At 42.0% G+C, this 24511-nt stretch overlaps 1 protein-coding gene across 2 annotated transcripts in view; it reads left to right on the top strand.

Moving 5' to 3' along the window:
* The window catches only part of ccdc142 (coiled-coil domain containing 142), a 115486-nt gene that overhangs the window by 42110 nt on the left and 48865 nt on the right, over positions 1-24511 (top strand). For both annotated transcript variants that reach the window (XM_080200586.1, XM_080200656.1), the window contains exon 7: positions 167-331. In XM_080200586.1, the coding sequence (XP_080056712.1) occupies positions 167-331 (165 nt within the window). The remainder of the gene's footprint in view (positions 1-166; positions 332-24511) is intronic.

Genomic DNA, 24511 nt, shown 5'->3' with positions numbered 1-24511 from the left:
GACCCTAACACTATCTGAATAATAGAGCATATTGCTTCAGTTCAGGTTATTTGTAAATACTTGAAATAATTCAAATTTGCAAATAAAACAAGAAACTATGAGTTCATCAGTTGAAACTAAAGGAACCACAAAGTTGCCATTACATTTTTTTTAATGTTTCCTTTAGTTTTCTGCAGTGCCTTGGGATCAACGTTGAAGGATAAATGTTTTCCTGATCCTGAGAGGAAGGGAGGTACAGTGAGAAGCAGGACAGCTGGGCTTTTCCTGGAACTCTTTCACCCACTCTGTGTGATGCTGACCTGGTTGAACATGGAGCAAGCTCAAAATAACGGTCAGCAAATAAATTTTGAATAAATTGCTATTCCTTGCAGGACCTTGTTTATGATTTATCTCTTCTAGCTTTAAATATATTTTCTGACATGTATGTGTTACAAAACTTTTGAGTGTAGACCTTATCAATCAGAAAATACTATATTACAATTGTATGGGGTAATTTTCTTTTTCCTGATCAGTGACTGAAATTATTAAAATGAAAGTCAGACTGAATCTGCTGCATCAGATTACCTTCCAAGTCGTGAAAATGAAAATTTACCATACTGTCTGTCTGGCGGAATGTACATCAAAAAAGATGTTGCCAGTTAATACTGTTATATTTGATGCTTTTCCCTTGCAAGAAATTGCCAAGCCAAACCATGGGAGCAACTTTAAGGATTTAAACTGAATATTGCGGAAAAGAGACATGTTGCTAAAGCTTTTCATCTTGCACACATCAAGGCAAGCACAAGAATGTCAAATTTCAGATGATCACAGTAGTTTATACTACAGGAGAAGAGGGATGCTAATGGGTTGGCGAGTTGAATTTATTGCTTGAGGCATTGCAGTGGAGAAAGCAACAGGGACCTATCGGTTCCCCATTTCAACTTGTACTCCTTATGCACCTATGACTGTGTGTGGCCAAATTCCCCTCCAATTTGATTTTCAACACACCACTGTGGTGGGTCGGATATCAAAACAATGACAAGGCAGAGTACAGGAATGAGATAGAGAATTTGGTGAACTGGTGCAGCAACAATAATCTTTCGCTCAATGTCAACAAAGTGAAGAAGATTGTTATCGACTTCAGGGAGCATAAAGGAGAACATGTCCCTGTCTCCTCAATGGAGACGAAGTAGAAAGGGTCGAGATCTTCAAGTTTTTAGATGTCCAGGTCACCAACAACCTGTCCCGGTCCCTCCATGCCAACACTATAGGTAAAAAAGCCAACCAAACGCCTCTACTGTCCCAGAAGACTAAGGAAATTTGGCATGTCAGCTATGACTCTCACCAACTTTTAGAGATGCACCATAGAAAGCATCCTTTCTGGTAAAATCACAGCTTGGTATAGCTTCTATTCTAGACCACAAGGAACTACAAAAGGTTGTGAATGTAGTCCAATCCATCACGCAAACCAGCCTCCCATCCATTGATTCTGTCTACACTTGCTGCTGCTTCAGCAAAGCAGCCAGCATAATTAAGGATACCACGCATGCTGGACATTCTCTCCTTCACCTTTTTCCTCTGGGGGAAAAAGATACAAAAGTCTGAGGTCACGTACCAACCAACTCAAGAACAGCTTCTCCCTGCTGCTGTCAGACTTTTGAATGAACTTACCTTACATTACGTTGAGCTTTTTCCACACCCTAGCTATGACTGTAACACTACATTCTGCACTCTCTTGTTTCCTTCTCTGTGAACAGTATGCTTTGTCTATATAGCGCTCAAGAAACAATACTTTTCACTGTATGTTAATACATGTGACAATAAATCAAATCAGAGAAAGGTGCATCTGATTTGTGCATTAACATATGTCACTTATATATTAATATATGTAGGTCCCTGCACATTAATATGTCACTTCCAACAAGCTTAAATGAGCCACATAATGAGCTTGACTGAAAATAAATGAACAACAGGTTTTCAAGCAGTTCCACGCTGCTCTGTATAGTGGTGATGTGAGTGGTATTTTTCACTAATAGGATCTTTCAGCTAACATCTCAGCCAATCAGAGTCAATTTGCCAACCAAATAACACCCTTTTTCCCCTGTGGTATCCACTTAAATGGTGATAGATTGGGAAATGTTGAAATACAAAGGGACCTGGGTGAAGACAAGAAGCAGTTTAGGAAGGCAAATTGTATGTTGGCCTTCATTGTAAGAGGACTTGAGTGTAGGAGCAAACCTTACTACAGCTCTACAGGGCCTTGGTGAGACCTCATCTGAAGTATTGTGTGCAATTTTGGCCTTCTTATCTAAGAAAGGATATACTCACTATAGAGGGAGTACAATGAATGTTCACCAGATTGATTCCTGGGAAGGCAGTATTGTTGGATGGGGAAAGATTGGGCTCATATTGACTGGGATTTAGAAAAATGAGAGGGGATCTGATTGAAACGTATATAAAATCTGACAGAGCTGGACAGACTGATTGCTGGGATGTTATTTCCTCTAGCTGGTGGGTCTAGATCAACGGGCCACAATCTCAGGATGCGGATTAGATCATGAGGAGAAATTTCTTCACTTGGTATTTTGTTTAGTTTGTTTTAGTGTGAGAGTAGGCTTGCATTAACATTGCAATGCAGTTACTGAGAAAATCCCTTAGTTCCCATAGTCCAGCATCTCTTCTGGTACATTAAGGAAGAATTTTTAGCATGGCAAATGCACCTAACCAGCAACAGGAGGAATCCCATGCAGACACAGGGAGAACGTGCAGATTCTGTACTGATAGTGACCCAAACTGGGAGTTGAACCTGGGTCTCTAGAGCTGTGAGGCAGCAGTGCTAACCACTGTGCCACCTTGCTGTCGGATGGTGAACTTATGGAATTTTTTACCACAGAAGGATGCGGAGGCCAAATCACTGAATATATTTAAGAAGCAAATAGATAGATCTCTCCAGTGATGTCGAGGGGTATGATGAGAGTGCTGATGTGAGATAGAAGACTAGCCATAATCATGTTGAATGGCGGAGCCAGTTCAAAGGCCTGAATGGCTTACTCCTGCTTCTATTTTCCATGTGTAACTGTTTGAAATTTATGTTTGTCCTGATGAGCACAAGATGATAAGCTCCAAAAGCATTTCTCTCTTTTCAGCAATAATTAAGACCTGTAGTAGCAAGTGACAAAACAGAATTGTGACAGAGCAGCAAAGCAGAGACAGGAGAATGAGCAGAACCACAGGACCGATCCTGAGAATTAAAACAGAGGCGAAGCAGCTGTAGAGAGTTGGGAGTGCAAGGAGCACTGCCAAAACAGCTCAAAGGATTTAAACAGAAACACAACAAACCACCAGGAGAAAGAGATTAGCAACACAGCAGGAAAAGAATCGCAAAGTGATATTAGACCGCAAGGAGGGATAGAGAAGTTAGGTTTAAAGTTAAACATTTAAGTTAAGTTCGATGGTCACATGATCACTCTGTGACATTATCAGCGTTTTCCCAGGTGGTTGGCAGTTGGAAAATTCAAGTACGATGCACCCCTAATAATAAAGTTGTCTGCTTTTTCACTTCAAACTTTCATGGGCCTCCTATATAGAACCGGTCTTTGCGTTGTCCGGTCATGGATAATACAACAATTTAGTTGGCGGCAAGGTGGGATCAACAAATCACAAAGAAGAAAAGAAACAGAATTTCTTTTTGTTTTTAAAAATAAAGACAAGAATTCTAGAGGTTGGATAGGATCCATGACAGGGACCAACTTGACAGTGTCAAGGGTGCCAGTAAACGATAAGGGCAAGTAAAAAAATAATCTCGACTTCTTACTGGCAAACAAAGACCCCAGTTGGCAGTGTCTCTGCATGTGGTGGGAGGAAGAAGAAATTGGGGGTGGCAGGGGTCTGTGCTAGGACCACAACTGTTCACATTATATATTAATCATTTGGGCGCAGGAACTAAATCTATCTCCAGATTTGCAAAGTTGGGGGGGAAGGTGAACTATGAGGAGGATACAGAGCTGCTTCAGCGTGATTTGGACAGGCTGAGTGAGTGGACATGCGCAGATACAGTATAGTGTGCATAAATGTGAGGTTATCCACTTTGGTAGCAATAATAGGAAGACAGATCATTATTTGAATGGGTGTAAATTGAGAGAGGTGGACAGTTAGCAAAACTTGGTGTCCTTGTGCATCAGTTGCTGAAAGTAAGCATGCAGATACGACAGGCAGTAAAGAAGTGAAAAGTTTGTTTATTTATTAGTCACAAGTAAGGCTTACATTAACACTACAATGAAGTTACTGTGAAAATCCCATTGTTGCTACATTCCAGCACCTATTTGGGTCAGTGCACCAACCAGCATGTCTTTCAGACTGTGGGAGGAAACCGAAGCACCCAGACGAAACCATGCAAATATGGGGAGAATGTGCAAACTTCACACAAATCAGTGATCCAAGCCTCAGATCGAACCTGGGACTCTAGCGCTGTGAGGCAGCAGTAAAGGCAGATGGTATGTTGGCCTTTATAGTGAGAGGATTTGAGCATAGGAGTAGGAAGTTTTATTGCAATTGTCTAGAGCATTAATGACGCCAAACCTAGAGTATTGTGTGCAGTTTTGGTCTCCTTATCTGACAAATATATCCTTACCATAGAGGTTGTGCAGTGAAGGCATACCAGGCTGATTCCTCAGATGGCAGGACTATCATTTGAGGAGAGATTAGGTTCAGATTATATTCATTGGTATTTAGAAGAATGAGAGGGGATCTCATCAGAAACTTATAAAATTTCAACAGGATTAGACAGGGTAGATTCAGAAAGAATGTTCCCAGTGGTGCGGGAGTCCAGAACTAGGGGTCATAATTTGAGGATAAGGGATAAACCGTTTAGAATTGAAGTAAGGAGAAATTTCTTCACCCAGAGAGTGGTGAATCTGTGGAATTCAGTACCACAAAAGGAGTGGTGAATCCAGTGGGAGTTCTCGGCTTTCGTGCTGTTGGGGTTTCCCTGTCTACCACCCACCAGTGGCATAATGGGATTTGTGCCGTGAAAGGTCGGAAACCCCATCGCCATACATTTTAATAATAGGGAAGCTCCCTAATTATATTATGTCCCACGTTTAGATTCATTGGATTCACCGCCCCCTCCAACATTACTACCCACCAGTAACAGGACCGGACAATCCTAGCATAACCATTTCAAAGTAAGGTATCGTAGCTATTACTGAAACATGGCTGGAATGGCAACTCAGCATTCCTGTTGGCATTGATTAAAAGATAAATATTGTCCAAGATGGTGCCCCTAAAAGAACAAATGGGGGTCTTGTTTTAATATGTCAATTGAAAAACTCTCTTCAGTCCTACCTTGAGTGTCAGTCTAGAATGTGTGTGTAAATCTCTGTCAAACTGATGTAGCATCACATGGGAACAATAGCTTAGGTCCATACCCAACCCAGACCTGAAGATTTGCTGTCTTTTGCCATCATCATTCAGTCCTTACGTAAGATCGTTGTGAAGGACACCATATACCCAGAAACTATGGTGGTTCAAGGAAGAGGCCCGCCCACCCCTTCTTGTCAATTGATATTGAGCACTCCAGAGATCAGAAAATGTGTATGATAGATGTCAATGCAAATCATTAACACATGGTCAGTGCTTGAAGCTGGATAAGCACTAATCTCTGTATCTTTTCATAAAGGCTCATCCTGGACTTTTCCTTGATATCCTGTAACATATTTGATTTATTATTGTCACATGTATTATAATTCAGTGAAAAGTATTGTTTCTTGCATGCTATACAGACAAAGCATAACATGCATAGAAAAGCAAAGGAGGGATTGCAGAATATAGTGTTACAGTCGCAGCTAGGGTGTAAAGAAACATCAACTTAATACGAGGTAGGTCCATTCAAAAGTTTGATGACAGCAAAGAAGAAGCTGTTCTTCGGTTGGCAGGTGATCTCAGACTTCTATATCTTTTTCCTGACGGAAGAAGATAGAAGAGAGTATGTCTGGGGTGTGTGGGGTCCTTAATTATGCTGACTGCTTTTCCAAGGCAGCGGAAAGTGTAGACAGTCAATAGATGGGAGACTGGTTTGTGTGATGGACTGGGCTTCGTTCACAACTCTTTGTAGTTTCTTGTGGTCTTGGTCAGAGGAGGAGTCATACCAAGGATGCTTTCTTTGGTGCATCTGTAATAGTTGGTAAGAGGCATAGTAGACATACTGAAATTAGAGATGTTGATGGGCTTTCTTAACTATAGTGTCGGCATGGAGGACCAGGACAGGTTGGTGATCTGGATACCTAGAAACTTGAAGCTCTCCACCATTTCCACTTTGTCCCCACTGATGTAGACAGAGGCATGTCCTCCATTACGCTTCCTGAAGTCAATGACTCTCTCTATTGCCGTTCCACCAGTTCACCAAACTCTCTGTCTCTTTTCCTGTCTCATCATTGTTTGAGATCAGACCCAGTATAGTGGTGTCGTCAGCAAACTTGAAAATCGAGGTGGGAGGGGAATTTGGTCACAGAGCCATAGGTGTATAAGGAATATAGTAAGGGGCTGAGGACACAGCCTTGTGGGGCGCCGGTGTTGAGGTTCACACTTCTTTGTTGATAAGTTTTGTTACTTCACATGTTTATATCAGTAAACAAAATATCCCAAATCTGGTCAACCTGTTTCCATATGAAGCAGAGCCAATATGCTGTTTGCAACAAGATAAAATACATTTACATATATTGTTCATTCATAAATTTTTTAAAATCTAATTAATTTTGGTAATCTGTAAAATTTATTCACAGTAAAATTATTCTATTTTTGCAGACCATACCTGTTCTGTAAATATATTTTTATTATGATACTTATTTATCTGTAATGAAGACAAAGAAATGCTGGCTGAACATCAAAATGTGCAGTTTTAAAAATGAAATCTATGCCTGCACATCTTTGGACTGTTTAAGTATTTTAATTGGTAAAAAAAAAATTGGTACAAGTTAAGCCAGTTCATTCATTATGAAATAGAGTTTGTTTTGATAGAAGCTTCTTCGCGTGTCAGTTACACCTGGAGTGAAACACCTTATCCTCACAGTAATGCTAAAATCCAAAACATAGTTGGGGCCTAGTCTAACTTCATAACATACCTTGGGGTTTCTGATCTAGTCTTTAATACAATAATGCTTAATCACTTTTGCAAGCAATTTCACTGTTACTTTTGTCAAAAAAATCAGGAAAATCAAACAGAAAGGAACTATAAAATCCTGAGTTAATACAAATAAAAATTATATTAAAATAACCTTCTGCAATTTGGAATATTAGCATAGGTTTTTTTTTCAGTTTAGAATTGCCATCTCTGTAGCTCATTAAATGAGATAATCTTTTCAAAAGTACTTGATTAAACTGGACATCTGCTCAATGAACCATGCATAGCTAACATCATGCTGTAAATACTGATGTCCGCAGAATGATTATTTAAATAATTAAATAGCTAATAAACATAATACATATTTAAAAATTCATGAACATTTGGGAGATCGAGAATTATATTGCTTCAAATTAAGGTGCTAGAAACATGAAGTTTGAAGCGATCACTTATCTGGCGAAATGACAATAGTTCATAGACATTTTTTATGATCAAAGATTGTAATTCATAGAATGATTGTAGCACAGAAGGCAGTCATTTAGACCATGGTGTCCATGCTGACCCTCTAAAGAGTAATTTGCCCAGTGCCATTCCCCAGCCCTTTTCTATAACCCTGCAAATGTTCCCTTTTCTGATAATTCCCTTTTAAAAGCCTCAGTTGAACCTGCCTCCACCATAATTTCAGGCAATGTGTTCCAGATCCTAACCACTTGCCACATGAAAATGGTTTTCCTCATGTTGCCTTTGCTTCTTCTGCCAATTATCTTATAAAACCATGAGAAATAGGAGCAGAGTAGGCCACTCAGTTCCTTGAGCCTGCTCCGCCGTTCAATAGGATCACAGCTGATCCAACATTCCTCATGTCCACTTTCTGTTCTTTCCCAGTAACCCTTGATTTCTTCAGTAATCAAAATTCTATCTCAGCCTTAAATATACATATGGCTGGTGGGTGAAACCCCATCACCCATGTTAAATTCCAACCATAATTTCTTTCAGCTCTTGACAAATAGATGAATAGGATGGGAATAGAGAGATATATGGTCCCTGGAAGGGATTTTAGTTCAGTCGGACAGCATGATCAGTGCTGGCTTGGAGGTCTGAAGAGCCTGTTGCTGTGCTGTAATTTTCTGTGTTCTTTGTTCTTCAAACATGCAATTTTTTACACCACTAGTAACTCTAGCCAGCAGCACCTATTACTTTTCAGCATTTCACCATTCATCTTTTGACATTCTTTGCCTTGGTATCTCCTCTAATCTTAAACAAAAATGCTAGAACTTCTTGTTTTTAAAGCTGCCTACTAAATTCTGAGAGTTCTGTTTCTTGCTATGCATTTAATTTCCTCTTAACAGTTTTTAACTGTTCAAGACTTCCATACTGACTGCTCCGAAACCTGTGGAGGCTTTTTTGCATCTCAAAGAATGCAAGGATATCTTACTGTAGGCCATCTGTCTGTGAAAGATTTATTTCAAGGTTAGGGATTGGAGCTTTGTTATTATTTTATGAGTATTACTTTCATCGGAGTTGCTCTGAACTTCAGTGCTATTCTGCTATTAACCCCACTCTGGAACAAAACTTTAGTCTTTAATACTATTATTACCACACCTTTTGTCTTGTGTTCCACATCATCTTTGTTGTTTAATTTTTCCTGCCTTCTAAACTACCCTGGATCTTCTATTTTGATCTACCAACACCTCCCCATTTCAACAACCAAAAAACCCATCACATTTCTATCTCTTTCAATTTCCAAAGAAGAGTCAAATTGGACCTTGTTTTTCTCTATCTACAGATGCTGCCAAACCTGCTGGGTTTTTCCAGCATTTTCTGTTTTTGTTTGCTCTGAACGTGGTCCACCATTGTGCAAATATATATACAAATGATAATAATGGTATTAATTCCCCTCCAATTCGATTTTCAAGTTTGCTGATGATACCACTGTAGTGGGTCAGATCTCAAACAATGATGGGACAGAGTACAGGAATGATTTAGAGAATCTGGTGAACTGGTGCAGCAACAATAATCGCTCCCTCAATGTTAAAACGCAGAAGATTGTCATCGACTTCAGGAAGTATAAAGGGAAACATGCCCTTGTCTACATCAACGAGGATGAAGTAGAAAGGGTCGAGAGCTTTTGGTTTTTAGGTGTCCAGATAACCAATAACCTGTCCTGGTCCCCCCATGCTGATACTACTATTCAGAAAGCCCACCAACTACTCTGCTTTTTCAGAAGACTGAGGAAATTTGACAGGTCAGCTATGACTCTCACCAACTTTGACAGATGCACCACTGAAAGTATTCTTTCTGGTTGTATCACAGCTTGGTATGGCTCCTATTCTGCCCAAGACCACACTGAACTACAAAAGGTCATGAATGTAGCCCAACCCATCACGCAAACCAGCCTCCCAGCCATTGACTCTGTCTACACTTCCTGCTGTCTCAGCGAAGCAGCCAGCATAATTAAGGACCTGACGCACCCCAGACATTCTCTCTTCCAACACCTTCCTTCAGGAAAAAGATGCAAAAGTCAGGTCATATACCAACCGACTCAAGAACAGCTTCTTCCCTGCTGCTGTCAGACGTTTGAATGGACTTATCTTGCATTAAGTTGATTTACACCCTAGCTATGACTGTAGTACTACATTCTGCACTCTCTTGTTTCCTTCTCTATGAACAGTATGTTTCATCTGTATGGAGCACAAGAAAGAATACTTTTCACTATATGTTAATACATGTGATAATAAATCAAATCAAATATACCTTTTAGCATAATAGTCATTTTTGCAAATCATCACAATATCCTCTGCTTTTAATTAATTTCCAAGACCTTAAGAAGAATGTTTTACTTTCCTGTCTTTTCTTCCCCTACAATAATTTGGCTTTTAGAGCACTATCTCTGATCACACCTTGATGTAGCTTAAAGAAACCTTTATGTTGACCATACAATGACCTTGGACTTTCACCTTGGATTCTGCATGAAGTTTACATAGTTTAAAATGAAATGTTATTGTCCAAACAGTAATTGGATTTCAGTAGCATTTTTATTGAATTAATTTGAACTGCTGAATAATTGTGATTTTAACATGATACATGGCAATGAAATCCCGTGAACTACTATGCAGTAAAATTGTACTTCATGTCCATTTGCTGTTGGAATGTAATAAGCTTTTGTTATTATTCATTATGAACATGTACAAAAAATGGTGCAACAAAGATACTAAAGCATGGACTGAATACATATATTCTAACCTAGTAAAGGGGAATACAATAGTTTTGATAAAAATATTTTTTTCTCTTTACTGAATTTTTTTAACCTTAGATTTAAAGCAAATCAATGTTCTGCAATTTAAACTCTAATGGTAATGCTAACAGAAAAGAAATCACACACCCAAGAGAAGAAGCAAATTCCAATACACCTGATTTATTTTTAAAGAGATTAAAGGACTGCTTGGACAGGTACGATTGTGTAGTGGTTGTGTTACTGGACTAGTAATCCAGAGAAATATTGTTTCTTGCACCCTGTTCCGACAAAGCACACTGTTCATAGAGAAGGAAACGAGAGAGTGCAGTATGTAGTGTTACAGTCATGGCTAGAGTGTAGAGAAAGATCAGCTTAATGCAAGGTAGGTCCATTCAAAAGTTTGATGGCAGTAGGAAAGAAGCTAATGTTGAATTCAGCTTAAAAAATAAACCTAGAAGTGAAAACACAATAATTACAGTACAAGTGACCATGAAGCTATTAGATAATCATAAAAACCACAAGTGGTTTATTATTGCACTTTGGGGAAGAGAGAGTATGCTGTCCTTTTGCCATCTGGCCTCTGTGTGAAAAGGGTCTTGCATCAATGTGGTTAATTCTTAAATGCCCTCTGAAGTAGCCTAGAAAGCCTCAGCAGATACTCAGCTGTATCAGACCACGACAAATAATTGCAGTGGTTCAAAAAAAAGCCATGTGCCTTCATCTCAGGGCAACTAAGGATGTCCAATCTATGCAGGTGTTGTTCATGACACTGACATCTTGCAAATTAATATAATTTTACATAGTTATTCACAATCTCAGAAACCAAAGTATTCACAATTATTGAAGTAATTTTCAAGGTATAGTTATTGTTACAATTTAAGGAAAATTATCAACCACATTGTACACAGCAAGGTCCCAGAGATAGCTGAGACAGCTAAAAATGTAGTTGATTAACGTTGTCCATACCGGGAGAACTCTTCTGCCCCTGATTGAATACTGCTATGGGATCCTTTATGTGAACTGGTGCAACAACAATAATCTCACCCTCAGTGTCAGCAAAACAGAAGAGATAGTCATTGACTTCATGAAGTGCAGTGGAGGGCGTGCCCCTGTCTATATCAATGGGGACAAAGTGGAAATGGTGGAGGGCTTCTGGATTCTGGGTATCCAGATCATGGACAACCTATCCTGCTCCCTCCATGCTGACACTATAGTTCAGCAAGCCCACCAGCATCTTTACTTTCTCAGGAGGCTAAGGAAATTTGGCAAGTCCGCTATGACTCTCACTTTTATCATAGAAAACATTCCTTCTGGTTGAATCACAGCTTGGTATGGTTCCTGCTCTGTGCAAGATCGCAAGAAGTTACAAAGGGTCATGAACGAAGTCCAGTCCCCCACGCAATCCACCCTTCCATCCATTGATTCTGTCTACATTTCCCTGCTGCCTCGGAAAAGCAGCCAGCATAACCAAGGGTCCCAGGCACACCGGACATAGTCTCTTCCACCTTCTTCCATTAGGAAAAAGATACAAAAATCTGAGGTCACATACCAACCAACTCGAGAACAGCTTCTTCCCTGCTACTGTGTGCTAATTTGCACACAGCCAGACCCACAAACAGCAATGTGATAATAGCCAGCTATGGTTTGAAATAATAGCACAAGACCTTTTATAGCCTTCCGAGAGATAAGACGGAGTCTTGCTTTAACATTCAGTTAACGTGTTCAACTGTGCAGTATTTTGCACGGGGGATAAGTCTAGGGTTTTGCACTTAAGTGTCTGGAGTGTTGTCAACTAAACCATTAGACTTTTGAATTGAGCTACCTCTTGTAGAGTTGATCTTTCTCTATGCTGTAGCTATGACTGTAACACTACATTCTGCACCCTCTCCTCTACTTAAGGTATGCTTTGTATAGCATGCAAGAAACAATACTTTTCATTGTATACATGTGACAATAAATCAAATCAAATGTCACATGAGAGGGCAGAAGGTACTTGGTTTAATACCTCTTCCAACAATGCAGCATTCCCTCGGTTTCGCAATAAAATGTCAGTCTGAGTTCACGCCTTTGGAGGTTAGGCTTGAATGCAAGACCTTCCAGCATATGACAATTATGCTTTAATTGAGCCAAGGTTCACTTACAAGAAAGCTGTATAGTGGTTTCTTCTGAGTTTTTCCAGGCTTGAATTCTGGGTCACGACTGTTTTGGAGAATATGTTACTAATATTGACTCCTACATTCACTGAAGAGCGGCTACTTGAATGAGGTACTGGGGTAATTGTCTATGTTTCATTGCAAAGCTTTCTGCTTTCAAAAAATGGATGTTCATTCGCAGATAATCTGTAATCTATCATTAACAGGCTGTAGTGCACCTGATTCTAGCAACTAGATGCCATTCCAAACTCTAAAAGTGGTTTATTATAACCCATTGCACATCAGCTGGTATTTTTCACAACCTAGTCAATGGAATGCAAATAGTTGTTATAAAATTGTGCTATCATAATCTTTCAGTTTATTGCTGCCTTGTGTTTGGTGCTAAATATCCATTGCTGTCTGCCTACGCTGGTCTCAATACTGCAATAACTTTTGTTTCTATCTGCCATATAATTACTCATATTAGCGTGAAGCAGGTCATCATGTTCTTTAATAATGACAGCTAATTGGCCTTCAGGCCTCTCTTGACATTGTTTTTGTAATACTTTTAATTGTAGGTCTGTTTTTAGTTTTCTTTTAGACCACAGTAAATTACAGATGGGGGATTAGTACAGGAAATGTCTGAGCTTCTGTCGTATTTAGAAAACACAATTTTGGAAATCTCATTATTGCTGAGATGCAACACCAAAGGAATTGGCTATCATCCTATACTAATCAAGGAATGTTTTACATAAAGATAATTTGCTATATCCACTTCATGTTCTGATGTTGCATAGCTGTTGACAGTGTGGGAGATGGTAATTCATAGCCCAATGAGTTAATAAAAAAGAGAGATTTCAAAACATTGTAATGTTCAGTGTTTTACACAATTAATTATTTTGAAGTGTAGGACTTTATTTAATGCAGAAAAAATGCCTCTGCCATGACATCCCATAAGTAGCAAGAAGAATGATTGGTTTTTGCTTGTATTGAAGAAAAATATATTAGTTACGATATGAGAGATTGGTAGTATTTTAACTGGAGATTAGTTTGTGGCAGGTGGTAGTGGGGCAAGCATTAGTACTGTTATGGTGAGAGATTAGAAATTGTTGATTTTTTTTTGTGCCTGTGTCCCTGAAAGCTAGCATGTACGCACAGTAAGTAATTAAGAAGGCAAATAGAATGTTGGCCTTCTTTTGCAGGATTTTTTTTTATTATTCATTTACAGGGTGTGAGTGCTACTGGCTGGGTCAGCATTTACTGCCCATCTCTAATTGCCCTCCATTTCAGAGGGCATTGGAAAGTCAACCACATTGCTGTAGATCTAGAGTCACGTGTAAATCAAACCAAGTAAAAATGGCAGATTTTCTTCTCTAAAAGACATTCATGATTTTCTTCTCTAAAAGACAGGTTTTATAACAACAAGGGTTTCATGGTCATATTAGACTTTTAATTCCAGATTTTTTTATTGAATTCAAATATCATCATCTGTTGTGATAGAATTTGAACCCAGGGCCCCCAGATTGCTCAATTGCACAAACCCTTCCACCCCAGCAGGGCCATCTGCCACATGCCTCAGGTTGTCCTTTGACACTGTGCACCTTTCTTCTGCCATTCACACATTCCAATCTCTTATTGCATGCTATTAGTACTATGCTCAGCCGTTATCACCACCTTGAACATTCTATTTGTCTTTTTATCTCTGACAGCTTGGTCAATTACGCAAACCCAACTCTCACCCTTATAGTATAAATCTCGCCCTATTTCCTTTGTCTTCAGTTCTGACGAAGAGTCATCTAGACTCGAAACGTTGGCTCTATTCTTTCTCCACAGATGCTGTCGGACCTGTTAAGATTTCCAGCATTTTCTGTTCTTGTTTCAGATTCTAGCATCCACAGTAATTTGCTTTCATCTTAGAGTTTAATTCACTGCCACTTCTCTTCCAGGAATGCCTACTTTAAAGAAGTACTGCTCTTCTCTCTGATGGAATTTCCGTTTGTTGCTTTTATTGTATCCATCTTCGTTGCTTTCCATTTCCCTCCTGGTGCTTGACAAGGTGTTTACCAAAACTTACCATCACAACATACTACCTCCTTCAGCAACTGTCTCTGTCTCTGACTTGATTCCAACTGATGTTCCATTCTTCATGTTTTGAATCCACCTAGAATTATAGATATCTCCAGGACAGCTGTAAAAGGCACAAATAAGACTACACCTGGATAGAGGTGGAGAGACTCTTCCCGCTCAAAAAAGACAGTAGGACTAGGGGGCACAGCCTCAAGATAAAAGGGGGGCGGTTTAGAATGGAGTTGAGGAGGAACTTCTTCACTCAAAGGGTGGTGAATCTCTGGAATTCTCTGCCCGTTGAAGTGGTGGAGGCTGCCTCGCTCAATATTTTTAAGACGCGGGTTGATGGGTTTTTGATAAGAGAGAGGATTAAGGGTTATGGGGAGAGGGCGGGAATGTGGAACTGAGCCACGACAGATCAGCCATGATCTTATTGAATGGCGGGGCAGGCTCGAAGGGCTAGATGGCCTACTCCTGCTCCTATTTCTTATGTTCTTATGTACTGTGCACAATTTTAGTCCCCTTACTTGCGGAAGGATATAGTTGCATTGGAAGCAGTTCAGAGAAGGTTCACTAAATTGATTCCACAGATGACGGGTTTGTCTTATGAAGAGAGCTTGAGCAGTTTAGACTTTGACTCTAGAGTTTAGAAGAACGAGGGAAGATTTAATGAGGTATGTAAGATGCTAAAGGGGATTGACAAGGTAGATGTAGAGAGGATGAGCCGAATTCTCCGATCTTGCTTGCAGCCGGGATTCTCCCATTCCACTACAGTGAACAGAGATTTGGCAGAGATTCTCTATCCTCACTGGCGGGACGGCAGCTGAATTCCAGCTGTCTCTCCCTCCACCCACCCCCTCCGACCAGTCAAGCAGGAAATGAATTAGAATGACTTATGAAAGCATTTGAATGGAAAACAAGAGAGTACTTGCCCAGACATGTTCCATCTTGCCCCAGGATGGGTAGATGATGTTTATAACTGTGTTTCTGTTCCTTACTGAGAAAAGGCCATAATTTTACTGGCTGCAGATATTAGGGATTTTCTGGCATCGGAGGTAGCTTGCTATTGGCAGGATCTTACAGTCTTGTAGAAATCAATGGTCATTTGCGTTGCTTGCTGGCTGCGCCACCAGGGAACCCACCGTGGGGGTTGACTTTGGCGGGACTAAAATATCCTGCTCGTGGAAAGGGATGGAAAACCTTCTGGAATGTCAGAAATAGCAGAACCAATATGAAATGGCATTCAATGCCAACAGTGCTGTCATGAAAGAAGAATGAGGGGAGATCTCATTGAGACGTATAAGATGATGAATGGGATGGATAGGATAGAGGTGGAAAGACTCTTCCCGCTCAGAAAGGACAGTAGGACTAGGGGGCACAGCCTCAAGATAAAGGGGGGGCAGTTTAGAACGGAGTTGAGGAAGAACTTCTTCACTCAAAGGGTGGTGAATCTCTGGAATTCTCTGCCCGTTGAAGTGGTGGAGGCTACCTCGCTAAATATTTTTAAGACGCGGGTTGATGGGTTTTTGATAAGAGAGGGGATTAAGGGTTATGGGGAGAGGGCAGGAATGCAAAGAAGTTGATAAAGAAGGGTAGGAGAAACTATGAAGCTGGGCTAGCGCTTAATATAAAAAAGGATAGCAAGAGTTTTTATAAATATATAAAAAGGAAGAGGCTGGCTAGGGTGAACGTTGGTCCCTTAGAGGATGAGAAGGGGGACTTAGTGGTAGGGGATGGGAATATGGCTGAGGCCTTGAATACCTTTTTTGTTTCCGTCTTCACGGAGGAGGACGTGAATAATTTGCCGGATGTTAGAGATGGAAAGGTGGTAGGACTGGAGGGTCTCGATGACATTACTGTTACTAGAGAGGTGGTGCTCGACAGACTGGAGGGGCTGATTGTGGACAAGTCCCCAGGACCGGATGGAATGAACAAAGAACAACCCAGCACGGGAAACAGGCCCTTCGGCCCAACAAGCCTGCGCCGCCGCATCACCCTACACCGATTCTACCCTGCGTATCTACAAATAGAACCCCTGACTTAGCCAGATTCAGGGGTCAATTTGGAATGCATCCGAGGGTCCTGAAAGAAATGGTGGAGGTGATAGTGGATGCCTTGGTGGTTATTTTCCAGACGTCGCTGGATTCTGGGGAAGTGCCGGAAGATTGGAAAATGGCTAATGTTACGCCGTTGTTTAAGAAGGGTGCCAGGCAAAAGGCGGGGAATTATAGGCCTGTTAGTTTAACGTCTGTTGTAGGTAAAATGTTAGAATCCGTCTTCAAGGAGGAAATAGCAAGGCATCTTGAGGGGAACTGCTTGATAGAGCAGACGCAGCATGGTTTCGTTAAAGGGAAGTCGTGTCTGACAAATTTACTGGAGTTCTATGAGGATGTATCTAGGGTGGTGGATAGAGGAGAGCCGGTGGATGTGGTCTTTCTTGATTTTCAGAAGGCGTTTGACAAGGTACCTCACAGGAGGTTATTGCAGAAGGTCAGGGGGCATGGAGTTGGGGGTAGGGTGTTAGTGTGGATAGAGGACTGGTTGTCAAATAGGAGACAGAGAGTCGGGGTCAATGGGTGCTATTCGGATTGGCGGATGGTGACTAGTGGAGTGCCCCAGGGGTCGGTGCTGGGGCCTCAGCTATTTACCATTTATATAGATGATCTGGAGGAGGGAACCGAGTGTAGGGTGTCGAAATTTGCTGATGACACCAAAATTGGTGGAAAGGCAAATTGTGCGGAGGGTGTGGAGAGTCTACAGAAGGATCTAGATAGGCTGGGCGAATGGGCCAAGAAATGGCAAATGGAATTTAATGTTGGCAAGTGCGAGGTGGTCCACTTTGGTAGGAATAATGGTAGGAAGGATTATTACTTACGTGGAGAAAAACTGCAGCAGGCGACGGTGCAGAGGGACCTCGGGGTCCTTGTGCATGAGTCGCAAACACCCAGCCTGCAGGTGCAGCAGGTGGTCAGGAAGGCGAATGGGATGCTGGCCTTCATAGCGAGGGGGATTGAATATAAAAGTAGGGAGGTCTTGCTGCGGCTGTATAGGGCATTGTTGAGGCCACAGCTGGAGTACTGTGTGCAGTTTTGGGCGCCGTACTTACGCAAGGATATTTTGGCCTTGGAGGGAGTGCAGAGGAGGTTTACTAGGCTGATGCCGGAGTTGAGGGGGTTGAGCTATGAGGAGAGGCTGAATAAATTAGGCTTGTACTCGTTAGAGTTTAGAAGAATGAGGGGAGATCTCATTGAGACGTATAAGATAATGAATGGGATGGATAGGATAGAGGTGGAGAGACTCTTCCCGCTCAGAAAGGATAGTAGGACTAGGGGACACAGCCTCAAGATAAAGGGGGGGCGGTTTAGAACGGAGTTGAGGAGGAACTTCTTCACTCAAAGGGTAGTGAATCTCTGGAATTCTCTGCCAGTTGAAGTGGTGGAGGCTACCTCGCTAAATATTTTTAAGAAGCGGGTTGATGGGTCTTTGATAAGAGAGGGGATTAAGGGTTATGGGGAGAGGGCGGGAATGTGGAACTGAGCCATGACAGATCAGCCATGATCTTATTGAATGGCGGGGCAGGCTCGAAGGGCTAGTTGGCCTACCCCTGCTCCTATTTCTTATGTTCTTATGTGGAACTGAGCCACGACAGATCAGCCATGATCTTATTGAATGGCAGGGCAGGCTCGAAGGGCCAGATGGCCTACTCCTGCTCCTATTTCTTATGTTCTTATGAACCACCAACACAACTTTGATTTCTGTATTCAAATTCTCCTACAGATAGATACACAACTTGGGGGTTAATTTTAAAAACAATCTTCAATGAAGATTCCATATTTCCGTAGGTAACATCTAAAGCAAACGGGGCTTTTGGATTTCTGAGGAGAAATCTTTGGTATTGCAACAAAAATGTCAGAATTATAACTCACCTAACATTTGTCCAGTCATGGGAATATGCAAGTTGTGTGCGAGACCATTACGTGGCATGAGATATAAAAGAGGTTGAAGCAACCAAAGACATGATGCACAATTCTGCGTGAATTGGCATGGGAAATAAAGAAGTGTCACATTCTTGATCAAAGATTTGTAATGAGAGTCACTCCAGCAAAGGAGGGAGACTCGACTGACCATGTTTTATAAAATATGGAATGAACTGGTGAGAATTAACAGAAACATGTACCTGGTGCTCTCTGGCAATGGCAAAACACATGTTTTGTGATTTAATGCTCATGGGAAAGTATTTGCTCTGATTATTAGAAAGGTATATGGATTTCATAAGCTCTGTTGATAATTGATTATACTGTCTTGTAATTCTTGCCGTTGCTCCCAGTGTAATGATGAAACCCTTACCTAGAATGGGTTTCCCTTAAATATTTTAAAGATAGAATTACTGTCATTAATGTTATTTTATAAACACTAAAGTGTTTGTGTCAGATTTGTCTGCTGTTTTAGTGATGACATTAATCCTGAAATTTCTACTCAACAAATTAAGAAAGGCTCATGAGATGATTTGATGCTCTCTTGATTTTCTAAGACAAGTTTTAGTCAGTAGGATTGGTTTATTTGATTTGTTTATTAATTTCTGGGGCAGGGGTTTGGTGGCCAAACAGGAGTGGGAATTGAGGCATGCTGATGTGCCACATCCCAATGCCGTTCTGATGGATTTTTGAGATAAAGGAGGCAGATGTCTCCTGGCAGCCTGCCTGATTCTGACCAGTCAGACTTGGAACTTGTTAAGGACTAGTCTGTATTTTTGTGGAAGGCACTGGATCTGGAACACATCAAGTAGAAGGTGGCCTTGACCATTTCAGTGGCAACCTACTTTCTGCAAGGATCTCGTGCAATGTAGCAAGGAACCAGTCATAGCCATGTCATTACTAGAGATGGGGTTCATAAAAGAATGCAAGGTTGAGAGGGATGTTCATCTAGAGGTGAGCTAGGGAAGCTTGTTAGACATGTCAGAGAATCAGTGCTACAGGAAACTGTCTTGTTATGCAAATAATATCTAAAATTTATGCCCTTATTGAAGAAAACCTCAGATTTTGCTGGACTGGTCATCCTGCTCTGCCAGTAGCTGTTAAAGTCACTGTAGCCTTCAACTTGCTCACCTTTTGGCTTGTTCCAGCGATCAGTAGTGAACCTTGGTGGTGTCTCTCATATGGCAGTACATTCAATTTCAAACCAATGGGCTCTTGTAGGCACAAAGAGCAATGAGATTCACCCTCCAAAATTAGATTCCCTCAGAGTATCGATTATACCTCTGTGGCCATCAAGGCATAGAATGAGCAGCCAGTGTGATTCCTCAACAGGAAGAACACAAGAATTAGGAGCAGGAATAGGGCATAAGCCCCTCGAGTCCGCTCATAGCTCATTTGATTGTGGTCTCAACTCAACCTTCCTGTCTGCCCCACATAACCCTTGATTTCCTTGTCAGTCAGAAATCTATCTAATGCAACCTTGAATATATTTAATAACCCAGCCTCCATTGCTCTCTGGGAAAGAGAATTTCACAGACTAGCAATTCTCTAAGAGAAAGAAAATGCTCTTGTCTTTGTCTTAAATGAGAAATATCTCATTTTTAAACTGTGTTTCCTAGTTCTAGACTCTTCCACAAAGAGAAACATTCTCTCAGCATCCACCTATCAAATCACTTCACGATCCTGTATGTTTCAATCAGTTCACTACTCATACTTCTAAACTCAAGGCCCAACTTGCTCAACCTTTTCTCATATGCTAACTCCTTCATCCCAAGAATTAGTCAAGTGAATCTTCCCTAAAAGGTCTAAATGTAATTATGTTACCAGTGCTGCTGTTCTTCATGTCACTATCAAAACTTAATAGATGGCTTCTAGGGCACAAGGGGTATCCCTTGAAGAGAGGGCATCTCACACCTTTACATGATCTTGAAACTGAGGCACAGAGATATAACGAAAGTACTTCGCTTAAAAAGACTGCTTTGACTAGTCCATTGGATTTCTGAACATGTGGTTCTGGTGCATAGACCATTCACGTGGCACCCTACTGTACACTGTTACAAGGATATCATGCATTGTGATGATTTCTGCGCTCTTCATAACATGACTCTCCAGAGAGGTGCGAACCTGAAGTGCTAGCTTAACAGAACTCATCAGAGGAGAAGGATGCGGAGCAGTGCCTATGTTGCATGGGCAGGTGACTGGAAATGTTTTAAGAGTCAACAAGGCAACATGAATGCTAAGGCACATCTGAACCAGACACATTCCAGCAGAACTGCATGCTCTGGCATGGCTTTGCTCTGGTGACAACACATCCACTAAACACACAACTTTTAATACAGGGGATGTAGTGCCATTTTTACTAACATTGCATGGTACACATCTCTCAAATGGTCTCAATATCCTCATTCAAAGTCTTTTGCTTTCGTTATGGGTGGCACGGTGGCACAGGGGTTAGCTCTGCTGCCTCACAGCGCCAGGGCCCCCGAATTCAATTCCGACCTTGGGTAAGTCTGTGTGTGGAGTTTACAGATTCTCTTCGCGTCTGCATGGGTATTCTTTGGGTGCTCCTGTTTCCCCTCTCACTCCGAAGACGTGGATTGGCCGTGCTAAATTTACCCCTTAGTGTCCCAAGATACATGGGTTAGGGCGATTAGGTTAGTGGGGTAAATATGGGGAGTTACAGGGATGGGGCCTGAGCAAGATGGTCTGTCAGAAAATTGGTGCAGACTCATGGGCTGAATGGCCTCCTGCATAATAGGGATTCAATGACTCAGCACATCTTCTGACTTTTGCAGTTTTGCCATCAGGGCACAATATCACCAAAGTAATTTACGAATTTAAAATTTACACAACCACAAATGAAAGTCACGCAAGTGAATTGATCAGAGCAATAAATGACGCAGTGGCCTTCGCTCTTAACCATTTCTATATGGTGAGCCTTTGTGGTAGCCAGTGAAGTGCAGGCAGTTTGCTCGTGTATGTGTGTGCTCGCCCCGAGATCTTCATGGTTGTTGTCCTTATCTTGGAGGTGTCAGTGGGGTTGCATAGATGGTCACTCAGTCACAGGGACCAAGGGGGCTAATGATGATGATGGCACCACATGAAGGGTGGCATCCTTACACTCATTGGTGACTGCCTCAGCCATTTGATGGCACCTTGGATTGCTAGTGTAGACCACTAGCTGGGGTGAAACTGGCATCCACTCCATGTATCTTTGTGCCATCGTCACCACTAACCTGTCAATACTATGATGTGGAGATGCCGGGGTGGGTACAGTAAGAAGTCTCACAACACCAGGTTAAAGCCCAACAGGTTTATTTGATAGCACAAGCTTGCGGAGTGCTGATCCTCCATCAAGCTTGTGCTACCAAATAAACCTATTGGATTTTAACCTGATGTTGTGAGTCAGTACTACTGAGTGTAGTATGCATTTTATGCATATTAGTGCACTGTTTCTGCAACAGTCAGTGTGTTGCAGCATATGGCTTTCCATGAGGTGGCCTGCAAGGAGGCGACCATGTGTTTGAACCCCTGAACCATGGCAATGCACTGAATGGACTCCTCCATTTTCAATCTCCGGGAAGACCAACATACGGGTACAATGCTGGTTAAAGTAGACCACCTTGCTTGTGACTGCTGAGGGTGTGCATTTGTGCTCAGCTAAGCATGACTGTGTCTGGCCTCCATCCTCTGATGGAGGCTGCCCTCTGCTGATTCTGCCATTCTCACCTCCTGCTTGCTCATGGCATACTTTTCAGTGCCACTCTTTTTAACCATGCTTGAGCATCACCATTATGAGTGCATTGGCGCTGATGAATGACATGCTTGAATGATATGGTACTGTTGGCCTATAGCTTTCATCTCACTAGTGGACACCAGTGATGTTGCCATGGCATTGGTATGCTCCCTTCTCCACAACTAGCCCTGTGGGAGACATAAGAAGATCATAATAACTCACCTCTAACAAAAGATATCTCTGCAGAACTGAAGCTTTCCAATGCAACTGAAGTTTTGGCACACTGTTGCACAGGGAGAAGTGCAGCTTATTTAAACGTGGTGCTGCATGCATCTCAGATGCTAGCTGCTCAGCAGCATTAAGGAATTGGGTCTTGTTCACAGGTCAGTAATTATCCTTCTCCCATGTCAGGGACACCATCTGCCCACAAACGACTCAGCTGGTGCTTTTAGTCCTGGAGGCTTGTCATCTGGGCGTTGCACTTTACTCACCTTGCCTGCTGCTTTTAATTGGCTGCCAAACTCACTTTCCAGCCAGTTGGCACCAATCTTTAGGAAAATTGCATCATGTGATTGCTTCACCCTTGGAATAGAGTAAGGTCCTGGAATTGGACAGACATCAGGATGCCAGCCATAAACTAAAAAGCCATTCTTTGGTGTCAGAAGGTTCTTTTCTATTGTCTGATGCTTTAAGTCCAGAAGAATTTGCCTACAGTCTGCGCAGTCCAGAGCAGTTAAATTTAGTTGAGAAAAATGTTGTTAGGCAGAGGAAATACTTTATGGAATGAACCTTTGACTCATTGATTAAAATAAAATATTACTAATAAATTGGGACTCCTGGGATCTTCTTTAACTTGTATTGCCAAATTTGATCTGTTGCTAAGGTATTGAATAACTTTTTTGTTTCTGTCTTCACGGAGGAGGACGTGAATAATTTGCCGGGTGTTAGCGATGGAAAGGTGGTAGGACTGGAGGGTCTTAATGACATTACTGTTACTAGAGAGGCGGTGCTTGACAGACTGGAGGGACTGTTTGTGGACAAGTCCCCAGGACCGGATGGAATGCATCCGAGGGTTCTGAAAGAAATGGCGGAGGTGATAGTGGATGCCTTGGTGGTTATTTTCCAGACGTCGCTGGATTCCGGGGAAGTGCCAGATGATTGGAAAATGGCTAATGTTACGCCGTTGTTTAAGAAGGGTGCCAGGCAAAAGGCGGGGAATTATAGGCCGGTTAGCTTAACGTCTGTGGTAGGTAAAATGTTAGAATCTGTCATTAAGGAGGAAATTGCGAGGCACCTTGAAGGGAATTGCTTGATAGAGCAGACGCAGCACGGTTTCATGAAAGGGAAGTCGTGTCTGACAAATTTACTGGAGTTCTATGAGGATGTGTCTAGGGCGGTGGATAGAGGAGAGCCGGTGGATGTGGTCTTTCTAGATTTTCAGAAGGCGTTTGACAAAGTACCTCACAAGAGGTTATTGCAGAAGGTCGAGGGACATGGAGTTGGGGGTAGGGTGTTAGCGTGGATAGAGGATTGGCTGTCAAATAGGAGGCAGAGAGTGGGGGTCAACGGGTGCTATTCGGATTGGCGGATGGTGACTAGTGGAGTGCCCCAGGGGTTGGTGCTGGGGCCTCAGCTTTTTACCATTTATATAGATGATCTGGAGGAGGGAACCGAGTGTAGGGTGTCGAAATTTGCTGATGACACCAAGATTGGGGGAACGGCAAATTGTGCGGAGGGTGTGGAGAGTCTGCAGAAGGATCTAGATAGGCTGGGCGAATGGGCCAGGAAATGGCAAATGGAATTTAATGTTGGCAAGTGTGAAGTGGTCCACTTTGGTGGGAAGAATGGTAGGAAGGACTATTACTTACGAGGCGAAAAACTGCAGCAGGCGACGGTGCAGAGGGACCTCGGGGTCCTTGTGCATGAGTCGCAAAAACCCAGCTTGCAGGTGCAGCAGGTGGTCAGGAAGGCAAATGGGATGCTGGCCTTCATAGCGAGGGGGATTGAATATAAAAGTAGGGAGGTCTTGCTGCAGCTGTATAGGGCATTGGTGAGGCCGCAGCTGGAGTACTGTGTGCAGTTTTGGGCGCCGCACCTGCGCAAAGATATTTTGGCCTTGGAGGGAGGGCAGAGGAGGTTTACTAGGCTGATACCGGAGTTGAGGGGGTTGAGCTATGAGGAGAGGCTGAATAAACTGGGCTTGTACTCGTTAGAGTTTAGAAGAATGAGGGGAGATCTCATTGAGACGTATAAGATGATGAATGGGATGGA

Source organism: Carcharhinus amblyrhynchos, chromosome 1 (genome assembly GCF_965287045.1).
Source record: "Carcharhinus amblyrhynchos chromosome 1, sCarAmb.v2.hapA, whole genome shotgun sequence".
NCBI lineage: Eukaryota > Metazoa > Chordata > Chondrichthyes > Carcharhiniformes > Carcharhinidae > Carcharhinus > Carcharhinus amblyrhynchos.
Note: the sequence above shows the minus strand (reverse complement) of the source record. Positions and strands in the feature narration are given on the sequence as shown.